At 43.1% G+C, this 12,939-nt stretch overlaps 2 protein-coding genes across 2 annotated transcripts in view; both read right to left on the reverse strand.

Moving 5' to 3' along the window:
* The window catches only part of LOC128258750 (division abnormally delayed protein), a 68,990-nt gene that overhangs the window by 50,246 nt on the left and 5,805 nt on the right, over positions 1-12,939 (reverse strand). The gene's annotated exons all lie outside the window — the stretch shown is intronic.
* LOC128258749 (uncharacterized) lies at positions 6,464-8,849 on the reverse strand. Its single transcript, XM_052990615.1, has 2 exons — positions 7,892-8,849; positions 6,464-7,837 (listed from the first exon to the last, which is right to left on the reverse strand). Exons 1-2 carry the CDS (start codon positions 8,742-8,744, stop codon positions 6,588-6,590), a joined length of 2,103 nt encoding a protein of 700 aa, XP_052846575.1. The 5' UTR covers positions 8,745-8,849; the 3' UTR covers positions 6,464-6,587.

Raw genomic sequence — 12,939 nt, forward strand, 5'->3', positions numbered from 1 at the left:
TGGCGATACGTTGGGTATCACCATTTAAAACAAACAAATAAATGTTTGTGGATACTCAAATTTCAAGCAGCTGGCTAACTAAATCAAGGTTAAATGCCATCTCAGTTTTGTTTTGATTTCAACCTAAATTTAGTAATTTTAAGTAAGCATTTGAGTCACAAGGTAGTTAGGGGCACACAGTTATTTACTAAGCCCCTGCCAGAGTACATTCAAAAGAAATTATATTTTATTTACCAATCATTTCAGTTATAAGTTTGGCAACTGCATTCAGGAAGTTTCTAATTCCCTAAGTGCTCTTCCTCGGCCATTTCGAATGCTTTGCGAAATGCCAAAGAAGCTTAGGCAAAGTTGTAAACGCTGGCAAGTCAAAGCACTCCAACTAACTAGAACAACCCGCAACAGGGGCAGCAACACGAACCTGCCAAAGAAAACTTACCTGGCCCCATTGTTGTGGTATGGATGGTTAAATGGGTGGCTTTGGGTGCTGGTTGGTGGGTGGTGGGTGGTGGGGCAGAGGATTTGGTGGGGCTTTTGTGGGCGTGGTCGGGACACTAATTGCCGCCTGGCTACCTGAACTCAGTGCAGCCAGTTCCGGTGATTAAGAACGTAAACCGAAACCGAAACCAACCAGCCAACCAGCCAACCTCCGCAGATACGTGACACGAACTGTTGGGCAGCTTAAATTCTGCCTCTGCAGTCACTTGTTGAGCTCTATATTCCCCCTTTATATCTTCACGTAATTAAGTACACAAACTGCTGCAGTAATATTTCATCCCAAAATCCTGCTTAGTGTTTTTCAATTAAAAGTTGTAAATTTCAAATGAGGCGACAGACACACCTGCGCGAATTCCATGGAAAAATTTGGGCAAACAGGACCATGAAGGTATATAGAAAGAGCCACTGCTGGAAATTAATAAACAGTATGAAATTTTAAGCAATCTAGGCTGAAATGTAGCTCAAGCAGCGTCGGCTGACCTGCAAGCCAATGAACCCCGACAAAGGTCACCGTGCACCCAAAGTTCCACTCCATGTTCGGCTGGACGGAAAATCTATTATGCACCGGGCAAGTGGGCCTCGGGTTTTGTTTGCAAGTGCAAGCGCATTATGCAAAAGTTGTTCCGTTGTGTTATTTTCCATTTTCCATTTTCCGAGCTCGTTTCTCGTTTATTTTATTTTTTGGGCGGCATGTAAGGGCTTGGGCCCTTGACGGCGGCTCGTGTGGAATAACTGGGTCGTGAGCTCCGAGGAAGCCAAGCTTCCAGCGTGAAAAATGCAATCAATTTTATTAAGCTCCCCGGTCGTTCCTCGCTCACTTCGCAGTTTCCCAAGCTGCACAATTGGGCAAATCAGGCGGAAAGGCAGGATGCACGGTAGCCATCGCCACCGCCTTCACCATCGCCATATATGTATGTATGTGTGGATGCGAATCGCGATAGCTGGCGGAACGAAGCAGACCCCGAGCGGGTTTCCTGCTTAACACGTGAACGGACGGACATTCAGGCAGCCGGAGTCGGAGACTACGGTGTAACGTGCACCGGAACGGATGCAGACCCGATGGGACTTTGAACGCCATTATCCAGAAGCGGGCCAATTGGTTGTCATGTGGATCGAAGCTAGATATCAATCTTAAGCTTGGGCTTAAGTTACAGAAAATTAAAGTTTAGTCAAGTCGAACTATGTCGAAGATTGAGTTGGTAAGCAAGAAAGAAACTCAAGTGAGACCGACCTCATTAAGCATTAAAACGTTTTAAGAAAATTAAAAATAAAAGAAAAGTGTCGGTAAAAACAAGGATAATAAAATATACCTGGTGAAAAAATTAGATATATTATTCTTAAATAAATTGTTAAAACGTGCCCAGGTCTAAATTTGGAAAAAAAAATATATCAAAAGTTAGACCATTTTACTAATAAAAGTACTTAAATAAAATCAAAGAATGTAGCAACAAGTTAAATACAAAATAAAGCCACATTTAAAAGTTTATTAAAACCAATAAACTTAAATGGTATCGCCTTAACTTGATCGTCTAACCTCAATAATTTAAAGTGTGGTTAAACAAAGGTTGAATTTTGAATAAAAGACAATGCGCTCTTTACGACGGATATATAAAAAACTAAGTTGCGGCGCCAGCCAAAGATTATTGTCATTCTTTGTTATAAATATATTGAAAAACTAGTTTGGGCTTAAGAATAATTTATTAATATTTATACAGCCAATAATTCGCATTCAAGTTCAGTCAAAGCAAAAGTTTGAAAAGCTTTGAATGAAGTGGTTTTGTTGTGTGATCTTTACAACAGAAAGCCACCAATTCTATAACGCGTCTTAACAATAGAGCTTAATAGGACTCCATTACCTCTTCAATATGTCAATTAATTTTGCACCCCATATACATACATATACCCAAAGTCCAAACCACATTCAACTTGATCCCAATTAACTATCGCTTTGCTAGCAGTTGTTACGTCGACACGAAGCCCATATCGCTGACTCCCACGATTGCACGCAAAAGGCTCGGCACAAGTACAAACAATAAAGTACAACCGAACGCGTTATCAAAACAATAAACAATTGAAAGTATTTTGTCGGCGATAACAACAACCACAAACGGTCCTCCAGTCGCAATCTCCGAGGCATAAAAATCAATAAAGCACACAGAACGCAATTGCACGAAAGCAACGCGAACGCAAAAGAATCAACTAAAACACAAACACAAACAGCAACAAACTGCTGGCAAATAAATAAAATTTGCTTTATTTATTAAGCATTAAACAATAAATGGGATTATTTTTACCATCGCCGCATAGAAATGTTTAGTGGAGCAGGGCGCAGAATGGATACAAATGGAGTTGAGGGTTGATGAGGGGGAATGGAGCGGACGAAACAATATGGAAAACGCAGAGACCTCCTGAGTGCGAGAATAATAACAAATTCAAACACAGAAGGAGCACGATGAAGAGCTACCAAGATAAATAAATGCAAATCATTTTTTTTTTCTCCTGTTTCTTATTGTTCCATCTAGATGGAGCATTGCATACCCAGTAATTTTTGGCCAAAGTGAGTGTATTTGGTAGTTTTGCAGCACAGCGTTTTTTCTTTTAAATATTATTACAAATTTGTTATAAAAATAACAGTTTAATATGCATAATTTTTGGCCAAAGTGGGTGTATTTGGTAGTTTTGCAGCACAGCGTTTTTTCTTTTAAATATTATTACAAAGAATACATAAATACATAAAAAATATTTCAAATTTGTTTATTATTTATGAAACTCAGCAGGATATGCTATTAAATCGAATTCAGTTATTCGTTAAATTCTTATATTAAAATTAGTACCTTCATAATATTTAATACTATTCCTATTAATTGGGAATTTGAATACTGGATAGCTTAGAATTCATACGCTGTCCTAAACGATTCCCACTTGTCTCTGCAATGGAGTGTTTAGTCTCCCTGGGATTTTGGGAGGCCATTACGATTGAAAAGGGCACTGGGAAAATGTTCCAAGGGTGGCGGCTAAGGGAAACAAGTGTTGGGGTGGGACGGACACCTAAGCATGGGCCATCCAACTCATTTAAATGGAACGTTTCGGCTCTCTGGCCCATATATATCCGGTCTTATTTTGTGCTCCACTTCTTATTTTTGTTGTTCATCCCGCATTTGATTTCAGCAAATTTGTAACTGCCACTTTGCATTACCTTTTTTGCCAGTGGTCCGATGGTCCCATGGTCCGACCTTTGTACGACTATCGAACGAGTGAGCGAGTGTTGGCCTGCTGCTGGCGAAAAGGTAGCAAAAGTTTTGCAAGTGACAAATAGATTTAAATTCGAAAATACTTTTTTTCTGCCTCCCAGTGGAAGTTTGTGTTATGCAAAGCTCTATTGACAGCGGTCGTAAATCTTTGTAAAAGTGCCTCTAACCCATGTCAGGGTGGATGGGTTGGGCGTGCAAATGCGGGTACAAACATGGAAAATCAGTTTTCAAGTCGGGGTTAACTCCACAACCCATCAAACTAAACCCCTTTTCAAGCAGCCAGCGAGGTTATGGATGAGTGAATTTATCGCCTAATGGAAAAGTAAGCCGAAATAAAGGAAAGTCACTTTAGAATATAAATTGATGAAAGCAGCAAGATAACTATAAATAGTCAAGTGGCTTGGACTTGGTAGCCTCAAATTTGGCTGATTATTTGCGATATTTTCGTTATCAATATGCGCTCGCCAAATGTTATAAATATGAATTATTTCACTTATCTAGCAGGGCAACTTTCTAATTACTTGCAAAGATAGAAAAGCAAATATTCTTAGATAAAATACTGGAAGTGCGATTATTGCGCTTGTATTTAGTTATTTCCAAGAATTCCTCAGCGAGTATCAGTCCGATAATTAGCATTCTATTTGCGAAGAGAGAAGTGATCTCATTTGGTTTTCCATCGCCTCTCCATTAAAATCTGCTTACATTGTCTGGGCTAGCACCAAACATATACTTTGCTACCCATCATTCGTGGGACTCGTGTTGCGGCTTTTCCAGGGAAATCAAATCCGCGGGGGCAATTACGCGGGCACAAATGTTCACAGCTCGGGCCAAGACCAGCCGACGGATTGCATTTACAAATTAGCATTCTAATGAGCGGACTGCCATGGTGCACGGCAATTATGGCGCCGAGTTTTTCTTGGCCCTTGGTCTATTTGCAATTCTGGCAGAATTCGCTGGAAATAAAAAAGCAAGGAAAACTGCATTGCTCTGCTCGAGTCAGCAGAAAACAGAACTTGGCCTTTGCGTGTTTTGGCTAATTCGAAATTGGGCGACTGCAGTTGAGGGCTTATGAATGGGAGACAGCGACAACTAGGCCGCATCCAGTTGCAGGCGCCCCCTTTTTTTTTAGACAGGCCACCCCCTTTTCCGCTTCCTGACCACGCTCATGGTGTCAGCTTCAAAAGTTTTCAGTTTTTCGAATGCAGGGGGAAAATGAAACCGAAAACCGGTTACTGTGCGTTGAAAAATTCTCGACTTTTGTTTCACATACACAAAACGGAGTTTATCTTTTGGCTCTGCTCTGGTCCTCGCCACCTCACTCTCTCTTTTCCACCGCTGGTTTTGTTGTTTATCAAAATTCTTTGAAATGCACTCACAACCACACACACACACACATACACTCACGGCTAACCGCCATCGCTCTGTCCCACTCTGGCACACAAAATTAAATTTTTTCCTTTGGTTTGTTTTTAATTTTTATATGGCTCTTTGGCTGATTCTGTGGCATTTTCTTCCTGCTCTTTTTTCTTGCACGCTCCACTGAACCTCGAACCAAGGAGTGCCCTTTCTTGTTGTTCTTTTCGTTCATACCCAGTGTTTCTAACTTATAGATTAGGTATATTATTTATAAGTCTTTGGAGTTAAGTCCCTAAAATACCTATTTATTTGAGGGTAAGGTCTTTAATTCTTAAAAGTTGTATATAATTATATACAAGTTTCAATAAAAACAAACTCCCTAAAGTAGTCAGAGTCCTTGACTTTTTATACACACCAAATTTAACACACAACACACCTAAGAAATTCCCCTAAAATTGTAAAGACTGGTGTAAAGCAAATTTGATTTGATTTCCACAAAATAAAATATATCAAATAAAACGCCTTGAAGTAGGCTATAAATATTGGAAGACCCGTTTTAAAGCATGGTATCTGCTAGTCGTTGCCCGTAACAACAGCGTTCTTACTTGTTTTACTGCTGCTGTTGGCTAGTAGTTTCGGTTTGTTTAGGAGCCGGGTCTGTGCTTTTAAACGCAGCTCACCGAGGAGTCGAGTCCCACTCGGAGTTTGAGTTTCAGTTTGTGCTGGGACCCGACCCGAGCTGAACAGAACAGAACAGAACAGAACAGAGCAGAACATGCATGTAAAAATGCAACGTAACTTGGCCAAGGGGACAGACAGTGGGGTGGAGTGGAGTGGAGTGGGCAGGAACCCCAGTTCCCAGTTCCCAGTTCCCAGTTACCAGTTGCCGACCATGTGCTGCGGTTGATGACTTGCGCCGGGCCCAGAGACTGACTGACTCTGGCTCTTTGGCAGTCCGACTTTGACTTTGGCACTGGTTAGACTGGCTGGCTGGGAATTTTCGGGGTGGGGCAGGAGTGCAGTGCAGGGTTTGGGGGCTGAGTGGCATTGTGGTCTCTGACGATTCAGGCTGGCCTGGCTTTTGACTCTCTCGGACGGAGCTGGCGGTTTCCTGTGATGTTTGGTTACTTCATAGCCTGTTGCAAAATTAGTGTGATCAGAGCCGTCAGATAACTCATGCCGGGTAGGGATGGTTTGACAAAGTCATTTTGGCACGACAGGGAGTCGCTCTTATTGAATTTCATAAAAATTATGAGAATTGATGAGAAGATTGATTAAAGTTATCAACTAAAATGGTTAATAATTATATGTCAATTTAGGCCAGAGTAGAAAATAATTCTATGAAAAGCGTTTAGTTCTTAAAAAGTTTGCAAGTAATTCTTAATTAGTTGTTAACAAAATACCTCGGGGGCATTCAAAAGACAATTTGAGCTCTAATCAAGTTTAACAATGACATAAGTATAAGTTCAATAGAATCAAATCGGGTCACTTGAGGTTGTTGATCAGCGCATTGGTGTACTCGGAGCACTTGGCCTTGCCGCCCAAGTCCATGGTGCGGATGTTGTCCTCTTTGATGGTCTTCAGCACAGCCTGCTCTATGTTGTCCGCGTGCTCGTGCATTCCGATGTAGTGCAGCATCATCACAGTAGACAGCAGCAGGGCCGTGGGATTGGCCAGATCCTTTCCAGCTATATCCGGAGCAGTTCCGTGCACCGACTCGAAAATGGCGCCATTGGTGCCCACATTGCCCGAGGGCGTCAGACCCAGTCCGCCAATCAATCCGGCACAAGTGTCCGAGATGATATCGCCATACAGATTGGGCAGCACCAGCAAGTCGTATCGCCTGGGATCCTGGACAATGTTCAGGCAGAGGGTGGTCATCGTCGACTCCTCGTAGACAATGCCCGCCTTGTCCATCTTGCTCTTGTATTTGGCGGCCATTTCGCGGACGCATGTCAGGAACAATCCGTCGGACATTCGCATGGCCTGGGACTCGGCCACGGCCGTAACCTTCTTCCGCTTCATGTCCAGGGCATACTGGAAAGCATACTCGGCCACCCGGAGCGAGGCCGGCCGCGTGATCAGCTTGATGCTCTGGACGACCCCGTTGACCAGGGTGTGCTCGATGCCCGAGTACTCGCCCTCGGTGTTCTCCCGGATCGTAACTATGTCCACGTCGCCGTAAATGGTCTCCACACCAGGTAGCGATTTGCAAGGTCGGATGTTGGCGTACAGGTTGAACAGCTGGCGCAGGGTGAGATTTAGCGAGCGGAAGCCAGTGCCCACCGGGGTCATCAGGGGACCCTTCAGACCCACCTTCGTCCGGTTCATGCTCTCGATCACCTGGTCGGGCACTGTGGTGTGGCCCTGGGCATTGGTCACCGGCGTCACGTCCACGGGCTCGAAGATTAGAGGTGCCTTCACGGCCTCCAGCACCTTGATCACCGCCATCGAGATCTCCGGCCCAATGCCATCGCCAGGCATTAGGGTTATGACTCTTGTTCCACCTGCATCCTTTCCAGACTTGCCTCCAGCTCCGCCCGTTGGTGGCTTGGGTCCTGCTGGCGGTTTACTGGGGGGCCTACTTCCTGTGGGAGGTTTACTGGGAGGCTCACTTCCTGTGGGAGGTTTACTTCCAGTAGGCGGTTTACTTCCTGTGGGCGTTGTACTGGCAGTAGGCGGTTTACTGGGAGGTTTACTTCCTGTAGGAGGTTTGCCAGGTGGCTTACTTCCCGCTGGCGGTTTACTGGCAGGTTTACTTCCTGTAGGAGGTTTAGTGGGTGACTTACCTCCAGATGCTGTTTTTATAGGAGGTTTAGCTCCCGCTCCGGCATTGTTCACGCTTAATGGATGATGCTTTCCAATTGTCGGCGGCTTTGAAGGGTTTTTAGGTCCTGAAGGAGGTTTGCTTGGTGGTTTACTTCCACTTTGGCTACGTGCCGGTGGCTGGGATTGAATTCCTAGGGGATCATTCGATTTCCTAGGTTCATTCGATTCATCAAATGCGTTGATAGACTCCGTGATGGATTTGAGTAAAACACTTTCGAGCTCATCGTCTTCCCCGTCTTTTCCCGATTGATCCAAAGCCTTTGGTGTTTGGGTTGGAGTTAACTCCTTAATCGTAGACTTTTCTGACAGTCCCGGTAAACGACTTGACTGAGATGATTCCTTCCCGGAAGAAGTATCTGTGCCAAAGGCAAGCGGTTCTGTTTTCGAGATATCCAACTTTCCCTTTTGAAGTGTTTCTGAACGAGATCTCACAGGGAACTTAATCAGCTTGCCCTCCCGATCTTCCGGTGGTTCACCGGATCCCCCATCAAAAGCGGAGCTTCCAAAGAATCGTATTAACGATAAACACATTGAATTCCGCGGCGGTTGAATGCGTGTGGGCACGAGGACCTCTCCCCTTCCTGGCAGACAATCGGGACTTCTACGGAACGGATTTTCCTTTGCGTCCGGATAGCGACTCCGTCGGATCCTCGGAAATTGCTGACGTGCCGGGATCTCCTTTTTCTCGAACCCATCGAAGCGCCTGCGATACCACCAGGATTTCATGAGCTGGAGTATCTTGCGATTTGTGTGACAGCTGGTGGTACTTGACTGCCGACCCGAAGCAGAAAGTTTCAACAGTTGGCCGGACATGGTCTACTGAAATTTAGATGAACTTACTGCCTGAATATGTGGTTTTGAATTATTAAGTCGGGGACATTCGATCGCTTGGAACACGGGTGAGTTTTCAGGCCCGGGGATATATTTCTCAGTTATATAGAGCTGAAAAAACTAAGTTGAATGCTGTTTCATTTTTTGAAAATTGCATTTTGATCCTGAAAACTCAAACTCCCTCACATTTGCACTACTATCGCTTAAAATTTTAAAAAATTCATTGGCAGATGACGAAAGTCAACACTTGGCCAAGCCGCCGCGGGTTGCAGTTCCAATTTGCATAGCTTTTAGGTCACCGTTTTTTAGTGCCAGCTCTGCTATGGCCTTTGCCATTGCCTTTACTTTTGCTTTTGCTTTTGGCGCCTCCAAGTTTGGCGACTGGCACCGTCAAGAAGTGAAACTTTCTCGGCCAAATAAAATGAAAGCACGCGACGAGAGCTGGCCTGCAACCCTTTCGATTTCGACTCGGAGACGCTGCGGCGGAAAGGACTTTTCTCAGAGTCGGCTTCGTTTTGTTTATTCCTATTTGGGCTAAGCTAATTAAATTACTTTTTCGCCTACAATTTCATTTTCGAAATTTGTTTGCTTTGAAGGTCGACTTTGCGACTTTCCTTTAATTGAAAAAGTTTCACTTCAGCCCTGGAAGAAGAACTCGCAAATGATTTAATATGAAAATTTCCGTCATGTATTTAATTAGACGAGAGTGCTCGGCGGTGCTCTCGGGTTTCCCAGTAAACGAAATTAGCTGCGAAAGGCAATCAAATTATGCACAAGCCCTCGCTTTTAATGGGCACACCTGCCGACATATATGCGACCGATCCGCCACACCGGCCACGCCCTACGCCCCCGTCACGCTGTTGTCATTCGGCATAATCATATTTCAACGGATTAGCATAATTTTAACCGAAAAAAATATATTAATAACGAAAAGTGAATGGTGTGGCATCGAGTTGCAGACAAAGCAGCAGTTCTCGCCCTCCTGTTTCCAAATTTTATTAAATTTTCCTACTGTTCTGCCAGAGCTCAGCTCGCATTTATATTCATATTTGGTGGATTTGTGTACCACTCAAGCGTAGGGGGATTTTTTTACGCTTTTTTGGATCGCTTTTGTTTTATTTTTGGGTTTTTAGTTAGTCGCTCTTATGAATTTTAGCGTTGGCGTTGAGTCGCGCATTTATTATTAAATGATTGATGATCCCTGGCCGGATGAGTTAAGCATCCACACGCGAACACCACCGAAATCATAATTCGCCATGGGTCGCATCGCCAAGCTGTCTAGTAGAATGCGCATTTGGGGGCCTTATCTGACCAACTTACCGCACAGATACCCAATATCTATGGTATATCTAGCATATAGCTGTATGAGCGGCGAAAGCAAACATTTGTGCAGATAACATTTCCCTGTTTGTTCAGACATTTTGTTCATAATACGCACCTGCAAATGGAGAAGAGGCAATAGATATAGAATATTAGTCAAGCGTCGGGGAGTGTAAATTGGAGTGCTTAACTTAGGTATTTGCTTAACAAAAAGGTACAGATAAAATAACTCCCAGAATAGAAAATTATGAAGAGCTTGAATAAGAAATTGTAAGATATGTACTCCCATCTAAAAGTTTTATTAAGTAAACCAGCCATTTGCTATTTCCTAAAAAATATGTATGTAAGTCTTTCTTAAAAAATGTATAAAATTAAAATATGATAAAATAAAAATAAGATAAAAATGGTTCTTATCGTATTTCACTTATAGTAGCCCTAAGATTTTTGGCTTTTAAGTGAAGTCTACGCTAATTCTTATACAAAATAAAATATATTAAATTCCCAGAGAAAAAGATATCTCTCATGTTAAAAGTATCTTCAAGTGACTACACTTTATTTTAATTTTTAGCCTCAAGACTTCTTAGCTTTAAAAATATGAAGTAATCTCCACTGTTTTATTCTATATATTTGAAGAAACTTCTCTCTCCTCTCCTCGGACACACTCTATACATATTTAACACATTTGTTATTGTTTGCATTTACTTCCACTCTTGTTTATACTTCAGCTTAGTGTGCAAAAAACTGGCTAAAAACGAAAAAACTCCGGTCAAAGTCAATAAACCGTATAAATGTACAACAACAAATATAAGCAGGAATAAAGAGCCAAGCAAATAGGGGAACAAAAATAAAGAGAGCGCGTCGGATGGCGATTGAATGAAGTCCAAAATACTCAAAGAAAAAAACCGGGCTTAGGCAAAGCTCTACAAGATCTACAAAAAAAAAAGACGAAATCAAAGTGCCTTTGGTGATTTTCAGAAATCATTCACACATATGTGTGTGTTTATATTTTTATTGTGGCCTTTTGTTGTTGCGATAACAAGACAAGACCGCCAACGCCATATTAGCCAGGCTTTCAGGGCACTTAGGCAAAAAACCAAAAAATAAAAGAAAAGATTGCGAAAACGAAATCCACTCCGGCAATTTGCTAGCCTTTTTGGCTCAGTGGAGGGCCTTTTCTTGTTTCACCCCCTCTATCTGTCCATACGTCTGTGCTTTTGACCAGTCCCAATGTTTGTCTTTTGCTGTTGCTCGTCATAAAATGATTTATGGGCTTTAGGTGCAAATAATTGATTTATGCGCGGCCTCAGACATGGCGCAATGTAAATTCGAGTTAGGAACTTGGGCTGAAGTCTACACAAATGGGATGAATGTTTTTGACCAGCCAAGGCATTGGAATCTCTCAAAAAAAAAAGGTGCAAAGAGTGTTTAGCACATCTCAACGGCTGGGTGGCGAAAGTGTTTACCAAATTATACCAACTAAATATGATGCTTGGCCAACAAATCACCAAATCGCATTACACGCATTATAACCCCGGGGTAACGCCACTTGGAGCGGAAATGCCAACTAGTTAGCTATGTATCCACATATCTGCATTTGTATCTGTATCTGCGCTCGAGAGTCCCCGTCACCGTCCCCGTCCCCGTCCCCTTTACCCATTCTATTGCGATGCTGTGCACACTTCACTAGGCATTAACCTTTACCTTTTCCGTGAACATAACAATCCAAAATAAAGAATCAAGAACAACAACGCGCCACTGGCATCCATGAATCAAAAAACACAAAACCGAAAGAATCCGGCGACGTTTGTATCTCACAGAGTGTGTGTGTGTGTGTTCATTGGAAAACAGCGATTACGCGGCACAAAAGACATGGACAAACAATGAACCATCAGCAGCAGCAGCAGCATCAGTCCAAGAACTCGATGATGGAGATTCAGCAGAGGTATCGGAGTATCTGGCAGATACGATTCGGCGGGAGGGGCTAAGTGTTCCTGTTCCCAGTGAGTAAGTCGTCGGCGAATTTGGCTTTGACTTTGCTGCTCCTGCTGCTGCTGCTGCTGCTGCTGCATCATCGTTGCATAAGCAACGAGTTGCCCCGACATTGACCAAAGCAAATCGGTCAAAAGGAGTGGAAAATTGTATCGCCTATAGATACACCACCTCGATTTTGTAGCCTCAGATACAGATACAGCTACAGCTACAAATACAATTGCTGTCTGCGACCTCTTGCGTTTGTTTGTTTGTTTGACGAATTTACTGGTGAATGTTTAAAAATAGCTGCTGGCAGCAGGTACGAAGCGTGAGATACAAATGTATCTACTACCTGTCCGTGCCGCTGCCTAGACGAATTTCACACATTTTATGGCTCTATGGGGGCGCATCCAGCAGATACACACAAAGAAGGCCAGCGCTAAATATTTAATTGGTTGCCATTCGAAGTTTATCTTATCGCCAGTCGACTTGCAGGTCTTTCTTATCGGCGAATGCATTCCACCTTTATCGGCAGTTGGCCAGAAAGAAGAGGAGATGGAAGCATAGCATGTCCAAACGGAAGAGTCCAACAAGTTGACAACTTCCTTTGGACAAGCTTTGCTCGTACATAATTGCTTCCACTTTGGCTCGTTTCTAATTAAAATGTACGGACAGCACGACGACCTTTGGTGGCTGAAACACAACCCAAACTGGTTCAGCTTTAAGCCAGCCCATCATGTGAACTCATCATGTCCCATGAATGAAAATGAGATATGTGTTTTACAGAACCACCGAAAAAATTGTCACTACATCTCATGTTTTGTTATGTAGAATGGTGTGTTCCTGGAAATCGTTTTGTTCCCTCAATGAACACAACACACCTGAG

Source organism: Drosophila gunungcola, assembly GCF_025200985.1.
Source record: "Drosophila gunungcola strain Sukarami chromosome 3L unlocalized genomic scaffold, Dgunungcola_SK_2 000003F, whole genome shotgun sequence".
Lineage (NCBI taxonomy): Eukaryota > Metazoa > Arthropoda > Insecta > Diptera > Drosophilidae > Drosophila > Drosophila gunungcola.